Below are 26,247 nucleotides of genomic sequence, written 5' to 3'. Positions count from 1 at the left end.
CATCAACCACATCCACAAAATATGTTAAAATGTTTTTTTAGATACCTCTGAGATATGAATCTGTTGAAAGAAATGTTGTGTTTGAATCTTATTATGGATTTTCTCCAGCATGTTACGCGTTTTGTAAAAAAAAGTCTATATAAAAATGTATCATTTGGTCTTCGCAATGCAAGATTTTCACTTATAATAGTTAATTCAATCATTTATATTCTTAAATATTTATTCTAGGAATTAAATAATCCCTCAATCTCAAACACCACCACAAACTATGTATTTAATATTATTTTTGAAACAGCATACTGTCTAAGTAAAAATCAAAGATGAAACTAAGCCACAACATCTTTATCTCATACTCCCTCCGTCCCAAAATAAACCAATTTTTCACTTTTTACCTTTGATTTTTGACTCTTCGTCTTATTTAAATTTTTTTACGATTGACATTTTTATTTTTATTAGATGATAAATCATAAATAGTACTTTACATGTGACTAATTTTTTTCTAATTTCCTAAAATTTTTTTAAATAAGACGGATGGTAAAACGTTGGACACGGAAACCAAAAAATTCGTTTTTTGCCAGAGGGAGTAGTTACCCTGACCTCTATAGTGCTTTTGTGTAACGACACAGTGGCACGTCCCTTGTGCCAACTCCAGTGGGAGTAGTTACCCTGACCTCTATAGTGCTTTTGTGTAACGACACAGTGGCACGTCCCTTGTGCCAACTCCAGTTATTTATGCATGACGTTTCGGATAATCCAAAATAACCTATCTTTTGCCTACGTAAGCATTAATAAGCAGTAATATTTTTTTAGGCGGATGTGTACCACGCTACTTCCTCCTTCTAAAATGAGTTTATATTTCTATCCAAGATTTTGAACAGAAAGAAAAAACTATTCAATAGGAGGACGTAACAGTGTATCACCGTTCACCCGAGCAGTCCAATTGCTTTCAATGCTTGGCCTTGTTTAGTTGTCAAAAATTTTTGGCAAACAAGTCACGTCAAACGTTTGATCGGATGTCTGAAGAAATTTTCAAACACAAATGAAAAAATAAATTTCAGATTTCGCCTGAAAACTACGAGACAAATCTTTTAAGTCTAATTAATCTATTATTAGCACATGTTGGTTATTATAGCATTTATGTTGGTTATTATAGCATTTATGGCTAATCATATCCTAATTAGGCTCAACGGATTAGTCTCACAATTTCCCCCATAATTATATAATTAGTTTTAGTGTTCATGTATATTTAATACTTTATTTAAGTGTGTAAAGATTCGATGTGATGTTTTTGAAAAATTTTGAAAACTAAACATGACCTTAACTAATGCAGATTCACACAGCATGGCCGCTCCCCCTCACATGCAGCCCTCACCGTACAACCACGCCGCCGACCGACAGCCGGGGCCCGACGCCACGATCTGCTTCGCTACAGAACAACGCGGGCAAAGCCAAGCTCGCCGCGGGCAACTCGACCTTGTGCGCTCGCTTTCCCCGCCGACAAAAATTTCCACCATCCGGCGAGACGGTGAGTCAGTGAGTGCAAAGTTTCGGCGGCGTCGTCGTCGGAGGGCTCGCATCCAACGTGACATTGCAGGGGGCTTCTTCTCTGGTCGCGTCGACATTGCAGGGCTCCACGCTAAACAAAGGCCAGTCAAAACATGTGTCTGTAACTGTTTGTTTTTGGTCTTTTGGTCTTTTGGGGTAATGGGGTGGAACATCTCTTTGTTCCTTGTTGACGGTGGCAGTACAGGGGACGGTAATGCTGCATGATTAGGGAATTTATACCGCAAAATAAGGTGGCAAATCCCGTTTCGTTTCCTGCTTGCGTGCGTGGTACTTTCACCACCGGAGAAACAGTGATTCCTCTGGGAAAAAAGACATAGCCAGCCAAAGGAACAGGCACGCCGCGTTTATGAACAGTGTACTGATGTACACTGTGAGATCTGATGGCTACGCATGGCTCAGAGAATCATGCAATGAATGAGATGGTGGAGATCACTTGGCACAGAGATCTTTCCAGCCACAAGCAGCCATATTTACCTCGGAACTCATGAAAACTCGGCGGCATCCGGCGCACTTGCCCATTTGTTCACGAGTCCTCAGGTTCAGAGTATTTCGCCTGCACCGGCGCGATGGATGGTATCCGAAGTGCTCAATCCATCCCATAGGAGTAACATATTCTGCTTTCTGCACAACCATTTCAGGTTTCACGGTTAGAAAGCAGGAATAGAAAAAAAAACTAGGATGGCAAGGATGCAGGAATGGGGCGAAACAGATGAACATAAAACACAAAACACATTAATAAAAAACCGTGTAGAACACCGGAAAGAAACATTGGAGCAGACAATATGTCCATTTGTCAACCATTTGCTTCATATGGGAAAGCTTTCAGTGAGATCTCCCATTTTTACTTTTACCTCAAATCAAACATTAGGAACCAATCCATTGTTCCGAACACCTGGATGTGCAATATACATTCAATGCAAAACCTACAAGAGTACAAGTTCCTCTGAACTTCACACAATCTGGACAAGGCCTTGTATCGTACCAGGCCTTAACTACAGGCAAAGTCCTTGTCCCTCCATGAGTTTTCGACCCAGTTCCAATCTATTTTCTTTTACGGCCTAGTATGTTTCATTCCTCCCAGAGTGCAAATCTTTCTCTGATTGGTCTCCTAACAAAATCCTCACTAAAGATAGAGACAAAACGCAGATGATGACATAATTTTCCTGTTGTAATTTAGAAACAGTTAATTATCTCATGTTTGAGACTTTGAGTGCAGAAGGTGAAGCAGTTCTGTAGTGATCTTCTAGGTATTGTAAATACGGTACTAAGGGTGACGACGAAAAGGAAATGGATGAAGAATGAAGAACGAAGGCAAGAAGAGGAGCAGTTTAGCCACAGCATGCTAACTTTTCTTGCATAGTCCATCCACTGTCCTTCCCTAGGGAGGATTTAATATGGGACATAACTTTTTGAGGATGTATTAATGCAATGTAAAATCTGAAAATTGCAATGGAAAAAGGTGTTGCTTCTTTTCATATGAAATTGGAGCAGCGGCTTACACCCCTGGTTCGAAAAAGAAGAAAGAGATAATCTGACATGTAGCCTTTGTTTGTCAGCTGTAAGTATCAGCCAGTAAATTCTCAGTTTGAAACTTCAAGTGATAACATAAAATGGATTATACTAAGTTCGAAAATGTGTCAGCTACATCAAGATGCATTTCTTCAGTCAGTCCTTTGCTATATTTTCCAATTTACAATCTCTATAAAAGATTATGTGTGGCTGCTACTAGTTTGACATCTACTACTGGAGAGGCTACACACCATTAGCACCAGGTTTTTTTATATGGCTGCAGTGTGCAAATTAAATAAACTACTAGTCGATGGTTGTCAATTGTGTATACAGGTCAAATGACTACTCTTTAGTATCAGCTTTCTGTCACAAACATACTGCTTACTTACTACTATTTTTAACATACTACTAGCACAAGAAGAAATGCAGATGTGCTGTGTCAACGTAAAATAAATGCACTCACTCTTGTTTTATCTGTAATGAACTTGATGGGTAATGACAAAGGGATTCTACCTGTGACTCTGTGAAAAACTGTCAATCACATATCCCCTGAGAAGATGAGATCTCAAAAGAGTCCAGTCCATAATTCATTTTTGGGGAAATGTTGCATAAAGCCAAGGGAGGTGATGTGGAATAGCATGTTTAATGCAATGAAATCCAGTCATACGCCTCTCTATTCTGGCTCAAGGAATATGCATAGGTTTTATGTTCTGTTTTAGGAGGAAGAAAAATGATTAAAGCATGAACAATATCCTGTGCAGACAATGATTCTATTGACTATTGCTGGATAGCTGGTGAATGGCCAAATAAAGTCTACATTTCGGGTTGGGAGTTACCTTGTGATATGAAAACACTCACAGTACTGGTTTTCTTTAGCAGAAAATGGAGTTCATGAAGTTTTCGCACTGTTAAATTGTGTGCGGACACATTTATCAACCATCCTGCAAAAGCAAAATGTGTTTTACTAAACAGGAAAGAAAGGACAAAGTAATGCCCTTGCATAGTGCTAGCTAGTTTTTAAAAAATGTTTAGGTAATGTTTTGCCATGATCTCACTGAATAGGAATGGTATTCCATTATGCACATATATAAACAAATAAGTGAATTTGCAGTATGAATAAGCATAGACACTAGCTAGCAAATCTGAAGGTTGCCAAACTAGCTCTACCAGGAAATGCTTGCAAGATATGAGGGGGGAAACGATAGATGGTTGAAATATTTTTGTTTGCTTAGCCAATTTAGCCCATTTTGCTGATTGCGTGAAACAAACACACTGCAGAGTACTAGAGCTACAAAAAATGCAATTGGTTGTGCTTTTTTAAGTTTAATGTACATAAGAGCAATGTTGTGTTGCTATTAGCTATCTCTAGTCATTTGGTCAAAATGCAAGTTCCTATGTGAGCAGTATTGAAGCATTTCACAGATGTAACTTACACCTAGACAAAGGCAAAATCAGTAAGCACTGAACCTATATAGGATGCAGGCAAAATTTTAATACATTTGCAAGTGACAACTACTTACTGCTTGGTGCAAACCAGTAAATAGCTAACCTGATAATAAGTATTGATCACCAGCACTAAGAAGAAATCTCAGAACACTCATTTCCTTCTCAGACCTATGCTCTTCTTCTTCTGTGTGATTGCAAAACGCCTTGACATCGCAACATTGTAAAATCTCCTCATATGCTCTGACAGCCGATGTATCGCGCCAAGGTTGCCTACAGCTGATAACTGCAGCATGATAGCGTCAAACTTCTTGTACGAAAGTTTCATGCCACGGTTTATTACCTCATCTAGAAGACTGGTTGCATCTTCCGTTCTTCCAGAATCAAACAACCCATCAATCATTGTTTCATAGGTATCAACAGCACGATGGCATCCTCTATTGTCCATTTCAATCCAAATATTGATTGCCCTATCTGGCTCTCCCATCTCAAAGAACATCACCATCAACATATTATAAGTATGAACACTAGGCTCACAATGAGCATCTATCATCCTTTCACATAGTTCAAGCGCATCATCAGCCTTTTGAAGACTACAAAGCACCTTCAGAAAGCAATTGTAAGTTACAATATCAGGAGGAAACCCAGCCTTTGCCATCTCCTCTAAGACACAATAAGCAGCATCCAGTTTACCCACCAAGCACATGCCTTCAATCAAGTCTTTGTATGTCGATACATCAGGCATACAGCCACATTTTCTCATATCTGAAATAAGTTCAAAGCACTCCTCCATCTGACCGGCCTTTGCTAGTGCCACAATCATAATCGAGTATGTCTTAGCCGTGGGCGATGATATCGTCGACCCCTCTGTTCTCATGAACTCAAACAACTCCCTTGCCTCTGAGACCAAACCAGCACTGCAAAATGAGTCAATGGCAGAATTGTAAGTAAAGTTCTCCGGGGTGTGTTTCATCTCAATCATTTCCTCGAGCACCTTCATGGCCCTCTTGGGGTCCCTTGCCCGGCACCACCCGAAGAACAAGATACTGTATGTTTCAGCATTCCCCAGCAACTTCCTCTTCACGCGGCTGAACACCGCCTCCGCCTCCCTAACCATCCCGCACTTGCAGAAACCGTCCAACAGCACGTTCAGCGCGTCGGTCTCCGGCGGCGTGCGCATCCGCACCCGCCGCTTTTTGGCCAGCTTCCTGAGGTGCGTGAGGTGCTTCTCCGTGTATGCTCGCAGGATACCCAACAAGTCGTCGACCGGCACGGACCTTGTGCGATGGCGCTTCATGTGGTCGAGCACGTCGCAGAGGACGCCGAACTGGCGGGCCTTGTACCGCGTGCCGCAGAGGATGTCGATGACGTCGTTGTACATCGCCGCCTCGTGCTCGTAGCCGTCCTGGTGAGAGGCCCAGACGAAGAACCGGAAGGCCAGCTTCTCTTCGTAGCGGAGGCGATGCAGCACGTCGGCCACGAGCGGGGTGGTCAGCTCGGCGTGCAGCGCGTCGAGGGCCGCCTCCGTGCCCTCGCTGGACCCCTCCGCCGTCTCGATCACGGCGTCGTAGATCCTATCCGAGAGCACCCCGAAGCGCTCGTCCTGGAGATTGGTAGGGAGCACGACGTGCGTGGTGGAGTAGAGCCGTCGCGCAGGGAGGATCGGGGGATGCCGCCGCCGCGGTGTCAGCAGTGTACTGGGATTTAATGGTGGAGAGGAGTGCTTTGTAGAGTGGGCGCCCGCGAGCAAGGAAACAGGCGCGGCCGCGAGAAGGCGGCGGAGCCGGAGGGCGAGGTGGGGGCAAGCCATGGCCGCGTCGGGAGCGCGAGAACGGCGGCCCCCCGCGCCCGGCGGCGGTTGGGGCTCGCAGAGGAAGTGGAGCGGCGGCGCTTCGGCGGAAGTGCACCGGAGAAATTTCGTGGCCAACGGACCCGGTGACTGGGCCGTCCGAATGGCCCAGCTGAATTGGATCACCTATGCAATCAGCGGTCCAGTGGTCCAGATCCGCATATTTCACCGTGCATTATTTGCTCCACATATTTAAGAATATTTTTTTTCTAAAAAAGACTTTATTGTTTAGATCTTTTATTATAAAATATTTTCAAGTTTATTTTTAAAATATTTAATATGTTCCTATGATTAAATAGATGATACACATATTTAATCCGTTGCACTTTTTTCAGCACGTTGTGCATATGTAGAAAGTCAAGGAAAAATATTCATGTCGTTGTCTTCAGTAGATAAAACAACCATTATCCCTGGAAAAACATGTGAAACTAAAGGTTAAACCGTTCTTTATTAATTGGGCCGACAGCTGACTAGGGCCATGTTCTTTAACCAAGGTAATTGACTCATATTCTCTCGTTTATTGCGCTCACGCTTCACAAACTGCTAATCAGTGTATTTAAAGTTCATTTAAAAAATCATATCAAACTATTTTTCAAATTTCTATAACTAATATATTAACCATATACTAATCTGTTGCTTTTACACGCCAATTACTAATTCTACATAAGAACGCGACCTAGGTTGAATTGAGATCTAGAAGGATATTCTAAGAACTTTGATTGTAGAGCAATTTTACGGTCCTTACGAAGGCACCATGAGTTGCCACTTTTTTCTACGTAAATATTGATACCTTAGGTATTATGAGATACCGAATTTTATACTAAAAATTTAGTATCTCTCGATACCTACTCAAGTAGTATTGACATTAAACTTGGGAATAGCCATACATAACCGTAACCAAACTATGTGCCAAGAAAATAGTTGTTTCCTTTTTCGTCCAGTCTTGATGCGACAACTGGACAAGGGAGGTAATGCTCATTAGAAGTATAGAACATGCCATTATGCTCTAAATTTAGGATTATCTGGAAACAGGAAAATTACAGGATTGACTTAGTTCTGATTCAATGAAATGTTCCCCATTTCAAGAGAAGCCGCATTAGTACTTATGCTATGTAGATATGCTTCAATTTGTTCAAATTTATTGGTAAATCCTACATATAGATTGATATTAAATTTAAGTTAATTAGGGAGTGGCTATATATCATTTGGGTGATTTTTTTTACTTAAAATCACACTAACAGAACTATAGTATAATTGTATGATAACTACAATTTAACAAGCATGGAGTTAGAAAATATAACTAGTAATTTTAAGAGAAAAAACTCCGTTCATATATAGCAAACCGAGTTAAATAAGTTCTTACCCTCGGCATCAACTTGAGGGTTTACCAGTCGTATTGACAGAGCCAGCGCCCGGAACACAGCGGATGCTAATGCAGAGCATGATGGCACCTCTGCCTAACATCTCAAATATGCATTCGTCTCCTGCACAAACCACAAAACTTGGTGGTCATGCATGGTGTGCTATCCATCCAGTAGTAAACACTAAACAGTTTAAAGCTCAGAAGGAAAACTGTCGATCGGGATGAATCTAATCCCTTCAAAGACGCAACAAGATATTGTGCGCAACTGACTACTGAATTGCTCATGTGCAAATAACACATATAGACATCTAAAAGTTTTCTCCATCTAATTTTTTGGCGTTACGTCGTTCATAACAGTACAGACTATACACAGACCACTGACGACCATTTCTTTCTTCCGTGTGTGAGAGTGACATCTACTTCAAGTTTTGTCATTCATTCAAAACCTCTGTTTCTTTTCTATGTTCGAACTTGCCTGGTAGCTGCCTTCTCCACGTCCACAGCCACCGCCGCCGCCGAGCTGGCCACAGTGCAACCAGGGTGTGCAGTCGCGTGAGCAGAACCGTCGGCGACATCGATGGCGGCCACTCGCTTCCCTTTCACCTTCGTCGCGGAGGACGACGAGGACGATGACACTTCCATCTGGGTGCTATCCGGCGTTCTCCTCGACGACGGGGAAAGGAAAGACAGCTTTCCCGACAAAGAGCTTGGAAGAAACGACGGCCATCTGCTCGACCGCGCGAACCGGGGGCTGCAGCTAGCGCCCAGGGTGATTCCTTCCGCTACTCTTCGGCCGTGACGTACGCTCTTCTCCCCCGCGGCGACCATCTCCCTGTGTACGTGCTCCGGCAGCCGAAGCGTGAACCGCTCTAGGTCGCGGTCGAGGCGGATGGCGAGGGAGTGGCCGGTGGAGTGCGAGCGGAGAAGCTTCGCCGTCTTTGGTCGCTGCCTCCCCGACCGTGACCGCATCGCCCGGAGCTGCGTCCCTATCTCCTGCAGCTCGAGCTCCTCTTTCCTCCTCTCCTCCTCGTCTTCTTCGGTGACCACGTCGATCACCAGGGCTGCGCCGTGCACGCCGTCTTCTTGCCGTACCACGACTATTTCGCTGGAGGTGCTGTTCGTCTCACGAGCGGCGGCGGCGGTGGCGGCGGGGATGATCAACTCCTCGGTGGTGTCCTTGTTAGGGTCAAGATTGCGGCGGCAGACGGGGCAAGTCACGTGGCTGGCGAGCCACTGGCCGATGCAGTCTGGGTGGAAGGCGTGGCTGCACTTGGGCAAGAACCTGAGCATCTCGTCGTCGTCGAACTCGCTGAGGCACACCGCGCACTCCAGCGCGGCGCCGGTCACTTTCCCCACGCGCAGCGCCTTGGCCTCGGCGTACTTCATGGTTGGGAACATCCGGATCACCGAAGAGTCGAGCCCGCGCGGCCGCCGCTGCCGCCTCGAGACGAAGCTGTTGGCTGGGAGGACGGACCGGCGGCCGACGACGACGTCGCCGCTCTCCACCGCGGGGTAGCCGGTGCAGTGGCGGAGGTAGATTGTGGAGACGGCGATGAACACGAACACCCCGACGACGGCGGCCAGCAGCACGATCATGGTCGTGCTGACGTGCACTTGTTGCCCGGACACGTCGCCGTAGGCATACCCCTGCGGCTCCCCCGGCTGCGCTCCGGCCGACGACGCCGCGAGCGCGCACGCGAGGAGCGCGGCGAGCATCGCATGCTGCAGGTGTGTGTGCATCGTAGCTAGCTGGGGCGGCGCGCGTGGTCGGCGGCGGGAGGCGTGGGCGGCTTGGCTAGTCTTCCTTCCCATGCAGCGTGCGGAGTCGTACTAAATAGCAGGAGAGGCCGGGGTAGGGTAGGAGTGGTCAAGTTGAGCTGAGCTGTGGTGTGGACGAGATGGTCACGATCGCGTGGCGCGCGCCGGGTCTCCCACTCTCGCGGGATGAATCCGCTGTCCACTTGGCCAGGTGGATACGCTGTTAATTTGCTAGATTTGACTGTACGATCAACCGTCCCGTCCAGGTGTTCAGAAGCAGTGTGGTGAATGGGCATGCCGCCGTTTGTTGGATTTTTGCCGACCTGGGACGCTACGTGTCAGCTCTGGTCATCAACCATGTGGGTGATTGTGCTGTCTGGAACGGACTGAGAAACGGTTAGCAGTTATCCCGCTAACAGGGTCGGCTCTACTACCTAATAACCGAACTACTCGTTTTATATAAAGTAACAAATTTCTGGATTTTTAATACTAGCATGAACATAGTTTAGGATTATATTTAAACACATAAATCGATTCTTTTTATGGAGAGAGTAGGTGCTATCAATCATTTATGCTATTCATTTACTTGTAAAATATACCATATAAATAAATCATTTATCTTATAAAGTGACAGAAATAAAAATCGCTAACACGGTGCACTAAATAACACTTAGGAATTAGTTTACAATAAAGTCTTACTTCTCAATGTTCATAAATAACATTGATACTACAATTGAAAAACTAAGACAAAGAGCAAGAATAGGAGAATAAACCGAATCAATAAAAAAATTATGAGTAAAACTTGTATATTCTTGTTCTTACCTATTTATTTGATTTTTTGAGAACATAGTACAACGCAGACGCCCACAACGCACGCGCGCAAACCTCCCTATGAGCACCTCCGAAGACTGGCCGGCAAATCTAGAGAAACCCTGAAGTCGTCACGGGCACATCATTGTCAACGAGGAGTCAAACTCAGGACCTCATGTGCTACTAAGGCCTTATATAACCACTGGGCTACAGGCCCGTTCGTTTGTTCTTACCCATTTAAATGTCAATGATAAAAAAATAAAATGACATATTAATATTCGTAAGTTGAGGAACAGTTGAACATCATTTTTTTAAGAAAAAAAAAACAAACGCAAAAACTAACCATGGCAGTATATAAAGATAATAGGCCACCCTCCCTTCTAGTTGGGTCCCTAGGCTGAGCTGGTGGCCCCGTCCATTAAAATAATTGGTATCGGTGTGAGAGTTGGAGTAGCTTATCTATAATGTATATACATTAGAGAAGAGATAAAAAATGGTTCAGTTTAGAGGTCTAGAAATAATCATCTTGTAAAAATTTATAATACTAGACACGGATAGTTCTAGATTATATAAGTGAAAATTGATCAATTAGTTGTATATAAAATACAAATAGTATTCATGAAATAAACTTAAGCAACAGTTGCATACAAGATAAAACATACCTACGAAAATACAAGTGTTATATACAGGGGCGGAGATGTATGTATTGAGGGCGGGTTCCCAGAAACCTCCTCGAAAAAAATTTTAGCTAGAATTTATCATTTTCACCCTATATATATTCCTTCAATTCAAATTTAGACACTCGTAGCCGTCTAATCTAGTTTAAAACACTGAAGAATAAATGAGTGACACTCCCTCTATTTCGCTCTAGCTCCAGTGCCCCTGGTTATATATCAATCCAGCTATACCTTTAGAGAATCTCCCTCTGCACAAAATTTGCAAGAAAATCGACTGGTGAGTGCAGTAACACAATTTATGTGTTTCATGGCAAATATCTCTCTTATTCACTGATTTAAGCATCTTCATAGAATTTCCATCACGCTTTTTATAACTGAGACATATGTACTATACTGGTGGTAACCATTGCACAACTACGTGCGTAGGAGTACACCCGTGGTCTTACCTGTAGGTTGTATATATAATTAAGTTGTAGCAAGCACAGATCAGCTCCGACGATGTTTAGCGGATAAGCCGATAAGGTCATGAGATGAAATGTGACCGCTAGTTTCGTATCGTACCTTTTTGTTGACAAAATATATGGTACTGGTAGCCGTAGATATAAGAGATGAAATGAAGGATATACTGTATTTCTTTTCCCGAGAGTTGAGAGTGACCACGTGAGTTATTTCATTATTCCAAGCTCATGGCATGGCATCAGTTAAACTAACCTTTCGTGTTTGTAAAACCAGTAGTTTTCGATCGAGGACCACATAGGCGAGTGCATGAATGAATTCCTCGAAATGGACTTCAAAACAGCTGACTTCCTCACCCCTGTTCCTACGGAGCAACGACGACGGCTGTCACGTCACCTGACGCGACAGAGATCAGACCGATGATATCCCAACGAACATCTCCGGCCGATCGGGGCTGACCCGATCGTCGCACGGCACGTCGGCGTGCGCCACCACCGGCAAGACTGGCGGCCCCCACGTACAGCTCGTCGGCTTTGGCCCCGCGCCGCGCGGTCCACGCGCTATCCAGCTGCTACTCGTCAGCCAGTGTGGCTGTGAAGGCTGTGGCCAAGTGGAGCATGCGCGAGCTAGCCAGCCATACACATCACCCGCACCACACGACACGACACGACGCGCCCGAGAGCGGGACTGCGAGAGCGACCCGGCAGGCACGCTCGGCTCGACTCGGCTCTCACCTGGGCCACGGAGAGCGAGAGAGGGAGGGACTCCGGCGCCATGGGCGCCTAGTTGTATTATTTTACTAGGACGCACGGGAGGCTACCGCGCGCGCGGCCGGTTCCATCGTCGTGGGGTCTCACGGTGCGCGTCACGCGCGCGGCACTGCAGGGCAGCCACCCGTTCGGCGTGCGGTGGTGTCGCAACGCAACGCGCGCACGGCGGATACGGCCGCCAGGAGCGCGGTTTTGAGGGGTGCAAGACGTGCAAGGCACCGGAGCCGGCGCGGCGCGGGCGTAGCTGCCAAAAACCGGCGAACTGTTCGGCTAAGAGCGACGACCTTACGTGTGTGCCGTCTCGGGAGAGTTCTCGAGGATCCACGCGATTCGCCGGCTCATGCATCGTGGTTACGGTACTTCGGTCGGGGTTTTTGGTCCTGCGCGTGGTGTGTGGAAAATTAAGGCCCGATTTAGTTTTTAAATAATTTTCATGTTCATTTGTCGCATTAAATATTTTGACACATATACATAATATTAAACATATTTAAAAAAATAATTAATTATACAGTTTAGAAAGAATTTGCAAGATAATTTTTTGAGTCTAATTAGTGCATAATTAGACTTAAAAATTCGTCTCGTGGTTTTCTGATACTCTATGTAATTAGTTTCTTTAATAGTCGTTAAAATAGTCTTTTTAACATCCGACGCGATACACAGTCAAAAAAAATTTTCGCAACTAAACATCCTAACAAATCTGTCAGGATCGATGTGCATGTCGTAGAATTTTGCAGGCTACCTTATTAATTGCGACGACGAACTCTACGTGTGCTCGTTGATCGTTTTTGGTTGCCAACCATGGGCACATTAGTTTAATAAAGGTTGATGGCGACATCAATCTAGAGTTAGTAACGTACGGCGCTAGCTAGCGAGTATAATTTCAGCAAGTTTTATCTCTTATTTTAACTAAGATGTGACTTGTACAACACACTATCTACGTACTAGCTCTACGTCATCTTTAGGATTTGGATTTAGGTCCTAACAAAAATTTAAATTTTCAACATTAAATTTAGATTTAATTTTAATGTTTATCATCAAAGTTTATTTTTCAGCTTTAGTTTTTAAATCGCTACGAATACATATACGAAAGTTTTATTTGTAAATTATTTTCCGTTTGCAAATACTCTCTCCATTCCATAATATAAAACATAACTATTTTTTCTTTGTATCATAATGTAAGATATACATGCAAGCATGTATTGACTAGCATATTTTTATCATTAAAACATCCAACCACATTACATACATGCATACACACACCTAGATAATCTAAATGAGAAGGTAGTTATAAAAGCAGGTACAATAGCAGGCTATAAGCTAGCTGTAAACATATTTCAATGAGATAAGAAAGAAGAGTAGTGGGCTACAGATTTGTAGCTGGTTTGTAGGTAACTATTGTAAGCTAACTGATGCCAGCTACAGCACGGACTCCAATACACAGTATGTGTATAACATATGAGACATGTTAGTATATGGTTTGTAGGTAACTATTGTATGAATTGACTATTAAATTGGCTATAGAAGAATTCGAGCTAGTAGATGGCTAGACTATCGAACTTGCTCTAACTCTTTCTTAGTCTTTGTTTTAGTGGTGATTATGCTTTATATTATAGGATAGAGGGAGTATATCGTTTAGTCTTTTCTTCTAAACACGTTAAAGATGACCCTACTGATACACTAGTTCCAACCATTATTTATCCAATCTACTATCTTTTATCGTTTATTTTTTCTCTTGGAGTTTAGGTATATGTTGTCTCTTTTATAGGGATTGAGGGGTGGTGGCTCATCCTTTTTTTACTTTATTCACTTCTTCTCACCATCCAATTATATATTACACCTGAACCTTATGTTAAGAGGTTTATAGTGCTAGATCTTTTTGATTAATTTATGACTTTTATTACACGACGAATGTAATGAGGTTTGAAGCAAGAAAACTGCACGCCGGGGCACCCAGAAGACGGAGATGGCACGCTTTTGTGGGGCACAAAGCAGGAAGTCTAGAAACGTTCGGCATGTTTGTCTTTTCGCTAGCTCAAACGCACCAAGGTCATAAGAGAGAGAAGCTATGTCATTCTTTCCAATCTCCCAGTCTTATGATCCTATATTTGTATACTGCAGCTTACGTTTCATATTTGTTAAACCTTCTAGTTATATTTAAATTTATGTAATTATTCAAAAAAAATTATGCATCGATAAGTGTACATAATTTATATATGTTTAGATTATGACGTATCCATATAAATTTATAAGGTCTTACTTTAGAGTATTTGTTTTTCATCTACCCTATTGCCTTTTTACATCACCTTAGAAAAGCAGAGTAAATTATACTTTTGGTGCTTAATTTTTTACTGAAGTCTAATTTTTATCTGGAATTATATGAACTCAGTTGTATTTTGACCCTCCACTTTTTAAAACTAGATAAACAACTTGAAATATATTTTTGGGCCAATTTCGTTTATGCCCTTGTTTAAGGTTCTAATATTGATTTTGCCCCTCTTGTTTAGGGTTTTTGTTTTTGCCTCTCTTTTTTTTAACCGAATGAAAGGGTTGCCTCTGTTTTGGATGGTTGTACTAACGGTGTTAAATAGCATGTTAAAGGACTATTCTACCCTTTCACGAGAATATCATTTTTACCCTTGTTCTTTTAGTTATTTTTGTTATTACCCTCTGTTATAAATCATAGAAAAATACTAAAGCAATATACTATTAATTCAAATCACATCTTTGAAAACTTATAATTTTTTTAAAAAATTTGATAGAGTTTTATTAGAAATTGGATACAATTTTAACAACAGTTACATATAGCATATCATATCAAACTTTAGGGACAATTTCCACATATCACAAGTCCAAAATATCACACAATTGGTCCACATGTAACCATGTCCAAAATATCACAAAATAGACAGTCATATCATCTCAAATTAGTTCACATATTACCATGTCCAAAATATCACAAAAGCATAAACCATACCATCTCAAAGTGTCCCACATATTACAAGTCCGGCATGCTGAAGAATGACCGAACTCTAACAACTAGTCTCAACTCATTAACAATTGGCCTACAAATCACATGAAAAATAATACACATTTATCTAATCGTCCACATCGTCTTATGAACTAAATTGAGAAACAACCACACAAGAATAACACAAACATTATACCTGCTGGCCTCTTTCATAAAAATTTCTTCCATCTCCCTAATTTCCTCCATGACTAGTCTTTAATACATCTGCATTCCAGGAATATTAATTTAGCAATTTTCAGCATAATGCTATCCCAGAAAATTCACAAATTCCATAAACCCTTAATGGACTAAGCAAAGGAAGGGAAGAAAATGGTTATCTTACTGGACTAAGCAAAGGAAGGGGAAGGAAATTCTATAAACCGAGCCGAGACAGCCCTCCCAGCAGCCGACGAAGCCGCTGCCGCAGACCACGCTGCGCCCCCTCCACCTGGCCGGCCCGCTGCGGGCGCGACCCTTCCCGCCGCGGTCGAGCGCGCGGCCGCCGCGCCCTCCTCCTGGCCGCCCCGCCGCGGGCGCCCCTCCTCGTCGACGCCCACGGCAGCTGCCCGTCGCCGGATCCAGTCCTCTCTCTCTCCCTTTCGTTTTTGCCACTCCCTCTCCCCTTTAGTTTCAACAGGGGTAAGGGGGTCACATCCCACTTTTAGAAATTAAAATTTTTATTTTTAAATCTGAATATCTTGGTCAACTAACAGCCATCCAAAACAGGGGCAACCCTTTCATTCGGTTAAAAAAAAGACAAAAACGAAAACCATAAAAAGAAGAGGCAAAATCAATATTACGACCTGAAACAAGGGTAAGGAATGAAATTATCCCTATATTTTTAGTGGTTTCTATTTGAAATGGAGATGGTTTTCCTAGTTTATACTCTTTATTATATATATTTTGTTGATGTAGATATCATTCATAGGTCAGTAGCCATATATAAAACTTACTTGTTCAAAGTTTGGGTTGACGAAAAACCACTATCATATTTACTAAAATTGTTGTGAAATCAGTCTCATATTTTCACTTCCGCTTATGCTTACAAGTTAAAATTTTAAATTTCTAATCTTAAATTGAAGTACATTTTATGGTTTTCATTTAGTTTATTTTTTAACCTTATCTTTTAGATCGTTAAGAACACGTATATAAAAGTTTTATCTATAAAATATTTTTTATTTGTAAATATGTTGTAAAAAGCCAAACAACCACCCCCATAGTTTAGGTCGATATTTGTCCAAGCCTAAAAGTTCAAGGGTAAAAACAATCAATTTGTATTTAAGGGTAAAATAGACCTAGTCAAAGTTAAGGGGGGCGAAAAATGAACTTTACCCAAATAAATGTACACAGTTATGCCTTAAAATTTAAAAATCTGACTGGTAGTTTATGGGGGAAAAAGTGAAGCTCGACTGCATAAAAACAACATGTCACACCCGGAGTTTCATCCTAAACCTAAAATCGTAAAAGAAATCCGTAAATAACAATCGGCTTAATTAACTCTGGAAAAAATCCCTCTAAAAGAACCTAATTTAATTAAATCGAGGCTCGCAAATCGACTAACTGGATTTAAATTTAAATTGCAGAAGTATAAAATTTGGCCAAACAAATTAATTTAAAACTCGGCAAAAGTGGGGTTTTCCTTTTTCCCTCATTTTTCCTTTCTTTTTCCCTTCCTTCTCAAATTGGGCCGAAGTCCAATTTTCCTCCTCTCCCTTTTTCTTTTTCTTTTTCCTCCTTCCCGGGCCGGCCCAGCCGAGCCGACCCATTTCCCCTCGGCCGGCAGCCGACCGGCCTCCGGCCTCCTCCCCGCGCGCTACCTTCCCCCGCATGGGCGCCGCTCGGCCCAGCTCGCTCGCCCGCGCCGCGCCACGAAGTCCGTTGCCACTCCCTCCTCCCTCGCGCCACTGACAGGTGGGGCCCACCTGTCAGCGACCGAGCCCCGCCAGCCCGCCCGCGCCGCGCCGAGTCCGAGTCCGCGCCGCCGCCGCAACCGCCGCCGTCGAGACCTCGCCGCGCCCGACTCGGTCTCCAACCTCCGCCCCGCCCTAGCCGGCGCCGCCACCCTATAAATCCCGAGCCACCGCGCACCGTCGCCCACTTTTTCCTCTCCGCCCAAGCCGCCGCTGTGCCCCGCCGTTCGCCGCCTCCGTCCAGCCGCGTCATCGCCTCCGCCTCGACGTCGCCAACCTTCCTCCGGCTCCCGTCGCCGTCGGTGGGCACCCCGCGCCCTTCGCCGCTCCTTCATCCTCTCCACCGCCGCGCCTCGTCGCCTCGCCGCCGTCTGCCGACCTCGTCAACGCGCGTCGCCAGCCGCCGCTCGTCTGTGTCACCACCCCTGCATCACTGTCACCGACCCTCTGCCGCGTTCGCCTCCGCCGGTGAGCGTCCCCACCTTCCTCTCCTCCTCTCCTTTGTCCTCGCCGTCACCGCCAGACCACCCGCGCCGTTGCCGGGCGTCGTGCGCCACCTCTCCACCGTCGCTGTGTTTCCCTCGTCGCCGCCTTCACCACGCAGTCGCCGTGCCGCCGCCGCCGGCACCCTTTGCCACCTCTCGCCGTCGTGCACACGTCGCGCGCTCGTCGCCGTCGTGTTGGCCGGCCACCGCTCCCCCTCTTGTTCGCGCCCTTGCGTCGCCGATTCGTGCGCGGTCGTCGCCACGTCGCCGTCGTCGTGGCGCCGCCGCCGTCCCTCGGCCGCCGCCGCGCCGCCCGCAGCTCCCGCCGTCGGCCGCGCTCTCCTCCCCCTCTCTGTTTCCCCCCTCGCTGACGAGCGGGACCCACCCGTTAGTTGCCCCGCGCCTCTCCTTCCTCTCTCCTCCCGTGGGACCCGCGTGTCAGTCTCTCCTTCCCCCTCTCCCTTACCGACCGGTGGTCCCCACCTGTCAGCCGTCAGCGCTTCCTCTCTCCTCGCTGACGTCAGCAGCCCCATTAATTGCGCAATAATTGATTTAGGACTTTTCTGTTTAGCTAAAAAACCCAGAAAACTTCTAAAATTCATAAGTAATTCATCTAGTCTCCGTTTAGGTCCATTCAAATTTCATTAAATTCATAAAATTGTCAAGAATCCATTAAAAATACTTTCTTTTGCTGTTTCAGTAGAGTTTGTGCCTGTTTTATTTATTTTTGTGCTTTATCGCTTAGATTCGGACCCCGCCGAAGAGCCAGTTTACTTCGAGATCGTCGCCGAAGTTCCCCAGGGGCCAGAGCAAGGCAAGTGGCACTCATCTTTGATCATATTGAACCCATTATTGCAAATTTCCCGCTTTATTTATTCAAATATGCATTGTTTTAATTAAAGTATTTACTGTATGTTATTTTCGGGTAAACCTCATTGCTACGCCGTTGTTTATCTAACTTTATTCATTGCTAGACCAGGGGTAACTTGATTAGAGTTAGGCCTAGGTTAATGCTTAGCCGTGCTTAGAACAAGTAGCTCATGGGATCACATTAAATCATGCTTAGTTCTGAATAGTGGTAATATTGATTCATTACCCGGTTCGGATTACTGTCAACTAAAATATTGCTAATGGTGAGCTGTGGGTGCATGGTTTTGAGAGTCGCACCCATGGCAATCAAGGACCGGTTCACGGGAAACCCTGGAAGTAATTAAGTGCTAACCACATGCCGAAATGGGTAAGGTGGGATTTGAAGCATGATTTCGAACTATTTGACGTACTGAGGCAAGGGTAGGCGTGGTGGAGTATGGACGGGCAATCATGGTGTAACGAAAGCCTCTGCTGCTTCCGGATCTACCAAGACACAAGAGGGGACTGCCCGACTTGGTGTAAAGGAGGGGATGAAACCTGAAGTGTGGTGCGATTAAATAGGGAGGGTTATGTGACGGGTCCTATCACGGTCTCCTTTCTGGTATACCGTGGTGGTATGTCGGCACACGTTCAAGTGTAGTGGAGTCGTGTCTTGTGGGTACAGTAGTACACCTATGATTAGAGTATAAACTATTCGAATAGCCGTGCCCACGGTTACGAGCGAGCTCCCAGCCTCACTGTGATTAGTGAACCTTTAATAACTTGAGTAACTGGTTTTTCACTCGGGACTACTGCAACGTGGTGTAACATTGAGTAGTGGTTGGGCCTGTTGCAACGTGGTGTAACGTTGGATAACGTTGTGGTATTTTACAACTGTTATTTACTTATGCTTTACTGTATTCAATTACCTGTATTCTTTTTAATCTCTGTTATTTGTTTAACTGCTGCTTTACTGCAACTAACCCAAGCCTGCCCTTGATAATCCCTATGCATCATTTATTGCTTTCTTGTTCGTGTCACTTGTTGAGTACGATGGTTTGTACTCAGCCTTGCCCGACTTTTTCCCCCTCAGAGTTGGAAGTTGAGTCCGATGGAGGTGCCTCTCAGGAGTAAGCTGATCTACCGTTGAAGCTTTGCCTGTGGACTGGAGCCGTACCCGCTGGAGCTAGTCTACCCTTTTTCTTTCCGCTGCATTTTCGCTAGAATAAGTGTTATTTTCAGTTGTTTCTAAGAACGATGGTTATATGTAATCAATATTGTCTTTTTGTGTACCCTGGCTGGTTCTGGACAGGGACTTAATACACAGTTAAGTTCAGAAATTCGTGTGAGGAATTTCTGGGCGTGACACAACATTATTGTATTTGTTTACAAATTTCTTTCATGACTTCTAACTATTTTGTTGTTTTCGCTGCCACCAGTGAAAGCTATTGAAACCTGATTGTATTGGAGGAACGGAGACAGATCTTTGACGCATACTTCACATCTGAACATTAGGCTTCCATCCTTGTTGGATTCGGCAGTCAGGTGGTGTTTAGATTGAGAAAATTTTTGAGAGAAGTGTTACGTTAAATGTTTGACCAGATGTTAGAAAGGGTTTTCGGACATAAATGAAAAAACGAATTTCACGGCTAGCCTAGAAACCACGAGACGAATCTTTTGAGCCTAATTAATCCGTCATTAACACATATTAGTTACTGTAGCACTTATGGCTAATCATGGGTTAATTAGGCTCAAAAGATTCGTCTCAAGATCTCTTTCATAACTGTACAATTAGTTTTTTAATTTATCTATGTTTAATGCTTTATTTAGATGTTCAAAAATTCGATGTGATGTTTTTTTTAAAAAAAAATTAGGAACTAAACGAGGCCTTAGTTTCAGACTTCCAGTTTGTTTCTTTCCTCCTTTTCCGTGCGGTCTGGGCCCGTATCGACAACCGCCTATTTGGGGCCTATCGGAGAGGCTTCTGTAGTTCTGGCCCAGACAAGCTTCGAGTCGTGACTTCGCGGGCCGACGACGTTACCTCGTCCTCCACGTTGCTTCGGTTCCGCAAAAGAAACGTCTCGATTTCTACCGCGAGATAAACGCAGTGAACGTAGAACACAAACAACAAAAGGTGTAACTTTTATCGTTCCGGCCACAGCCTACTGCTCCGTGCTGTGCTGCCATCTGACGCTAGCCACGCTACCTTTCATCAGAATCACCAGTGCCGTCGCATCTCCTCTCACCAATCACTTGCCCCTGCTGCCTACACATACCCCCAAGCACAGTGAGCTGAACCCGCAATGGCGCGAGCACGACACCTGCATCATCTCCTGCAGGTTTCTTGACGGAGCCCCCGAGCCTAGCAGAGCAGGCTAGCACCATCAACAGTGTCATCCAACAGCGGCGAGCTCGACCGGCAGAATCAGGGATTTTTCCGGATGCCGCCATGGACTTCGGCGTCGGCACCACCGTGGGTGACGGGCTGACGGCCCAGCCGAGAGCGATCCCCGCCGATCGATATGGTCAGCAGCAGCAGCTCGTCTAGCGTCTGGGGGAGCAGACAGGCGCCTGCAGGTCGCTTCAACTATGCTTGTACGAATCGAGAAGTAGCAGGAGCGGTAGTACTTGCGTTTGAAGCGTCTTTGTCTTGATTCGATTGTTGATGAAGTGATTGTTCTTTTCCGAGCGAACTGTTTCGAGCATGGAGGGGGGGCTCCGTCGTGTTCGTGTCAGGTTGGTCGTTCGAGACGAGGAGCGAATCAGGGAACGGGAGCAGAGATGACTAACGGCGATCTGACCACTTCTTCTCCGTTAGGAGCACTGATGGTGGCAACGTGCAATTAGTCAACAAGATAATTGGCGGCTAGTTAATTAGCATTCAGTGATGAAGTCGACGCGTCAGTCCACAGGAGCAAAGGGGATAGAATTAGCAGCTAAACGGAATCTCATCTCCTCCTGAAATCCTGATTAAAAAGTCCCTAGGGCCCGGGATTTCGTGAGACCGGTTGCTTCTGCTTTCTGCATCAGGGAATTCTTGCAACGGCAAAGCATCGATCCCGTAGCTCCAAACCGCGCGCGCGCGGGCGACGCCACTTTTCTGGAGAAATTTAACTTTTCGTCCCTCTTATAAGCGACTAAAGTAAATTTACTATTCGCTATCGATGATAGACTCTTATAAGTCTACAACAGATAAGTTCAGTGACAAATCTATTATAACAATCTGTAAAAATGACAAAAAGTTAAATCCCCCAATTTTTTGACGACGCTGTGTAGCTTAGATGGTGCAGCTTTCGAACGTGGGGCACCGAGCTAGCTGGCGGCTCCAATTTAAACGCCTGCTATAACTGGCGGGTTGTACACCCAATTGTCATTTCCTGTGGCGATTACAACTTGTTTATTTGGACTGACTAGTCACTGTCCATTACGTGGTACAACCCCAATCAATTCGTTAAGCATTTCTTTTTCCTGCTAAAAAATGGCGCAGGACTACAGTGACCCTGATCTAGAGTACTTCCCCTGCACTCCCACCCTGATTCTCTTAAGTCTATTCTACTGTTGTATACATCACCTTTGTCAACAAGGACAAGGAAGATGGAATCAAGGAATAACCAATGCGTACTAAACCGGATAATTAGCCCAAGAAATGATTAGTTAATTACAAAGTAAGTTTAGCTAAGCTGGGCAAGCTACCATGACGAACGTGGCATCAGGCGACAGGCCGGACGCGAGGATACGTGTGGGTTGCCTCCCCTGATCGACCTCGCCATGTATATACACCCCCTCCTTCCGTTCTTCTTCCCCGTGGCAGGTCGGGTCGTTGTCTCCATTGCACATCCATGTTATTCCAAGCTCCTCTTTAAAGGGACCACATTTTGCTGCCTCCCTGACCTGAGTCCTCCTCTCCTCTCCTTCCTCCCATGCACGCCGCCAATGGTGGAGGCGGAAGGCGATCAGTGACCATCTTGCCGACCTCAAAGTTCTCAGCTTGTGGTCACAGATAGATTTTGGTCTCTTCCTGGTTGCCTACCTGGTACGTGCTTGAATGGTACGAGGCTGAGTGCGAAGCTTGGTATAGGTAGGTAGGAGAGAGCTCTCATGGCGCTGGAGGCTGTGGTGTTCCCGCAGGAGCACCTCTCGTGTGCGGCGACGTACAACGCGGCGCCGTCGCTCGGATGCGGCGTCGTCGACATGGACGAGTTCGAAGAGAACGGAGGCGTGGTGCTGCAAGAGGAGGCCGCCGCGGCGGCGATGCACGGCGGCGCAGGTGGTGGGACGAGCGCCTGGGTCAACGCTGCGACCTGCGCGCGCTCCATTGCTTCCGGCGCCGCCGTGGAGGAGTTCTGGGACGAGAGGCACTTCCCCGTGTCACCTCCGGCGCTGTCGCGGACGGCCGCGTCCCCGGCGCCTACGCCGGCAGCGTCCGGCGGTGGGCACGCCAAGGCGGCCGCGCGGAGGAGGCGGCGGCGCCCCAAGGTGGTGAAGAACAAGGAGGAGGCGGAGAGCCAGCGGCGCAACCACATCGCCGTGGAGCGCAACCGGCGGCGGCAGATGAACGAGTACCTCGCCGTGCTCCGCTCCCTCATGCCGCCATCCTACGCGCAGCGGGTACGTGCCGTGACCCCGCTCTCTCTCGCACCGTGCAGCATCGTCCTACGCGGCTAGTACGCCTCGTCGTCGGTCTTGTCGCGCTCGTGTCGTGCTACCCTATATTGCTGTGCATGCACGAACGGCTTGGCATTCACCGCGCGCCATCGCATCGCGCGCTGCTTGCGGTCTCCTCCCCAGCATTTCGCTGTAACAAATGTCAAATCTCCTCCTGGCCATATGCATATGGCGCCCTGCGGCGCCTTTGGTTGCATATGTCACGGAATCTATGGCGCCGAGGCCGTGTAGTCGTGTAGTGCACTTTCCCGCGCGCATCAAAAGCCGCGCCGTCCTGCGTGGCGCGAATGTAACTAGTAGCAGCTGCTGATCGACAGCACGTTGGGTACGTGGTGTTGCTGCAGGGTGACCAGGCGTCGATCGTCGCGGGCGCCATCAACTTCGTCAAGGAGCTGGAGCAGCTGCTGCAGTCGCTCGAGGCGCAGAAGCGGCGCGCGCTGGGACCCGACCACGACCGGCCGCCGCCGTTCGCCGGGTTCTTCACGTTCCCTCAGTACTCTACCACCGCCGCTGGCGATGACAATGTCGGCGGCTCTGGCGCCGACGGCGAGGGCGGCTGCGGCGGCGCTCGGCCCGGCGCGGCCGACATCGAGGTGGCCATGGCGGAGAGCCACGCGAACGTGAGGGTGCTCGCGCCGCGGCGGCCGAGGCAGCTGCTCAGGATGGTGGTGGCGCTGCAGTGCCTCGGCCTCACCGTGCTCCACCTCAACGTCACCACCACCGCCGACCGTTTGGCCCTCTATTCCTTCAGTCTCAAGGTATGCCAAATTAAGCCGTTGTCCGCGCGCCACAGCGACAATTTTAAGTCAGGTCCGTCCATGTTCCAGGCATTCGCATTGGTTGATTCACCATTTTCTGTTGCAGATGGAGGGTGAATGTCGGCTCTCTTCGGTCGACGAAATCGCCGCCGCCGTCAACCAGATGGTCGCGAAGATCGCCGGCGAGTGCATCAGTTAATAATTAGCTTGAAAAAGAGTGTAGTGTATGTGTGTGTGTGCGCTTGTAGCATTAATTATGCCCTAGTACATGGATAATTCAGGCGATTTGCGCCATTGTCAGGGTAGTACAATACTAGTTGCCCCCATGTTTGCGTGCAAGTAATTAGTAAACATGTAGTACCGATCAGCGGATCAGATCTGCTTAACTGAATTTTCAAGTACATATGTAAGCATCCAGCTCGTCGAGTCACATCTTGCAGCACCAATTATTTAGCACCAGGAGATGCTACTAGCTGCGTGTGTCTATGGGTGATCAGCTGGTGGTGGCTAATTTTCGTTCGTTCTAATCTTTTCTGAACGAAACTGGCTAGTTTCCATTGATGAATCACTGTTTCATCAGGTAATATCTAATGAATTATGGCCCGGTTCAATCATCTCTTACATTGCTATCACCCTGGCGATCACGCGTGTACATTGATGGCTTCAGTTGTCGGAGTCGGAAGATGAAAAGAGCCTCTCGGGTAACACACATCGGAGTCACTGTGACTGAACCAGCCGTAGTGGCCTTTCCTACATCATGCTGCAGCTACTGATCAGGGCAAAAGTTTCGTAGGATTTTTGGACCCTCATCCACAAGGTCTCTTTCTAAGATTCGAATGATTAAAAGCGGGGCCAAGGTTGCTGATTTGATTTTAGGAGTATGAGTATCCCACGGGAATCATTGCATTGAACACTGCTGGTGAATAGAAATCCTCTTCTTTTTTAGAGAGAAAAATGGCAAGCCTGGTTGTGAAGTTTCTGAAGGGCCGAAAACGACTCAAAAAAAAAAGAAGAAGAATGAAAGCCACTGTATGTACGGATGTAGCTTTGTTTTCATAATCATTCCAAGCTATCGCTAACACGTGGGTCCATCATTATGTTTAAATTTTGGAGCCTGCTTATAAGAAATGGTTCAAATACATCTTGAGTTTTTGTGATTCATGGTAAGGGAAGAACGAATGAGCAATCGTATATCCCCTCCTTCCACTTTTCTTTATATTTATAAGTCAAAATTTTAATTCTCAACCTTAAATTTAGAGTTGATTTTGGGTTTTCTTACCGAAGTTAAATTTTCAGTGTTGGCTTTAGATCGTCAAGAATACATATATAAAATTGTTATTCATAAATTATTTTTTATTTACAAATATATCATTCGTTTTTTTCCATAAAAAACACAAACCAAAGTATGCTTGCTGAGTTGCTGAATTGTAACCTGTTTAGTTTGCGATAAAAATATTTTTGGATGTCACGTTGAATATTTGACCAAATATCGAAAGGAGTTTTTGGACAAGAATGAAGAAAACAAATGTTATAGCTCGACTGGAAACCGCAAGATGAATCTTTTGAGCCTAATTAATCCGTCATTAGCACATACGGGTTACTGTAGTATTTATGGCTAATCATGGACTAATTATACTTAAAAGACTCATCTCACGATTTTTCTCCTAACTGTACAATTAATGCTCCATTTTAGATGTCCAAAGATTCGATGCGGTGTTTTTAGGAAAAAAATTTAGAAACTAAATGGGCCCTAACTGAAAAGAATGTTACACACATGCCTGCATCCAGGTAAAACTGGTGTATGACAGCAAAGTGTTTTCAGGCCTGCATATGCCTTAGCAGTCGGTATTTTGCTGCTCTCTGAACTGTAGTGTCTTTTTGCGTACTATACTAGCTTGCTCCTTCAATTCAATCTGCAGTGCAGAAATGATAGAAGAGAAAACCTTAATTTCATGCGGGGACTGTATTATATTGTCCATTTTCTGTAAATTTTACAGTATTCGTTGTTTAGTGATTTGTGTTGTCCGCTTCAGTCCTTTGGTGCCGTAGCAGTGCAGAAAGTGATAGATTCATAGAAGGAACTCTAATTTCCTGCAACAACTGTATTACGTTAGATTGTAAAGGTGACCAATGTGAGGGGGTCAATTTCCTTCTCCAACGAACGTTGGATTATTCAACAATCTTTATCTTTATATAATGGTGTTCCTCAACTGTTTTACCATAACACCGTTACACCGATGGTTCCTCAGAAAGACGAGCCCCGCAAGCTTTCGCACTTCATATGTCGTTTCAGCCATTCATCACAACACCAATGGTCTCTCGTATATATGAGTCCCGCAGTCACCCACGATCTATCAAATCACACCTAGTGT

General features: G+C 45.5%; 3 protein-coding genes and 1 long non-coding RNA gene across 6 annotated transcripts; 1 reads left to right on the top strand and 3 right to left on the bottom strand.

The window, feature by feature from the left end:
• Positions 1 to 1,243: 1,243 nt before the first annotated feature.
• Positions 1,244 to 6,522, bottom strand: LOC102714985 (pentatricopeptide repeat-containing protein At1g73400, mitochondrial-like). Of its 3 annotated transcripts, XR_005811187.1 has the most exons (4): positions 4,625 to 6,522; positions 3,912 to 4,016; positions 3,589 to 3,785; positions 1,244 to 2,187 (listed from the first exon to the last, which is right to left on the bottom strand). XR_005811187.1 is itself a non-coding variant. In XM_040521411.1 (2 exons), the coding sequence occupies exon 1, from the start codon at positions 6,326 to 6,328 to the stop codon at positions 4,673 to 4,675; it is 1,656 nt and encodes a 551-aa protein (XP_040377345.1). In that variant the 5' UTR covers positions 6,329 to 6,522; the 3' UTR covers positions 1,244 to 2,187; positions 4,625 to 4,672. The 3 variants fall into 3 exon arrangements, 1 of the variants encoding a protein (XP_040377345.1); XR_005811186.1 differs by lacking the exon at positions 3,589 to 3,785; XM_040521411.1 differs by lacking the exons at positions 3,589 to 3,785; positions 3,912 to 4,016.
• Positions 6,523 to 7,706: 1,184 nt separating this feature from the next.
• On the bottom strand, positions 7,707 to 9,470 carry LOC102714706 (RING-H2 finger protein ATL29-like). The gene has a single exon (XM_040520648.1). It carries the CDS (start codon positions 9,468 to 9,470, stop codon positions 8,190 to 8,192), a length of 1,281 nt encoding a protein of 426 aa, XP_040376582.1. The 3' UTR covers positions 7,707 to 8,189.
• A 5,588-nt stretch (positions 9,471 to 15,058) lies between these two features.
• On the bottom strand, positions 15,059 to 15,830 carry LOC102714536. Its single transcript, XR_423200.3, has 2 exons — positions 15,552 to 15,830; positions 15,059 to 15,433 (listed from the first exon to the last, which is right to left on the bottom strand). It is a non-coding gene; the product is annotated as an uncharacterized LOC102714536 (long non-coding RNA).
• Positions 15,831 to 22,266: 6,436 nt separating this feature from the next.
• LOC107303555 (transcription factor bHLH94-like) lies at positions 22,267 to 24,507 on the top strand. The gene is made up of 3 exons (XM_040520913.1): positions 22,267 to 23,060; positions 23,462 to 23,875; positions 23,982 to 24,507. The coding sequence occupies exons 1-3, from the start codon at positions 22,551 to 22,553 to the stop codon at positions 24,072 to 24,074; spliced, it is 1,017 nt and encodes a 338-aa protein (XP_040376847.1). The 5' UTR covers positions 22,267 to 22,550; the 3' UTR covers positions 24,075 to 24,507.
• Positions 24,508 to 26,247: the final 1,740 nt, after the last annotated feature.

Source organism: Oryza brachyantha, chromosome 2, assembly GCF_000231095.2.
Source record: "Oryza brachyantha chromosome 2, ObraRS2, whole genome shotgun sequence".
Taxonomy (NCBI): domain Eukaryota; kingdom Viridiplantae; phylum Streptophyta; class Magnoliopsida; order Poales; family Poaceae; genus Oryza; species Oryza brachyantha.
The sequence above is the reverse complement of the archived record's forward strand: the minus strand, read 5'-3'. Positions and strand labels throughout refer to the sequence as shown.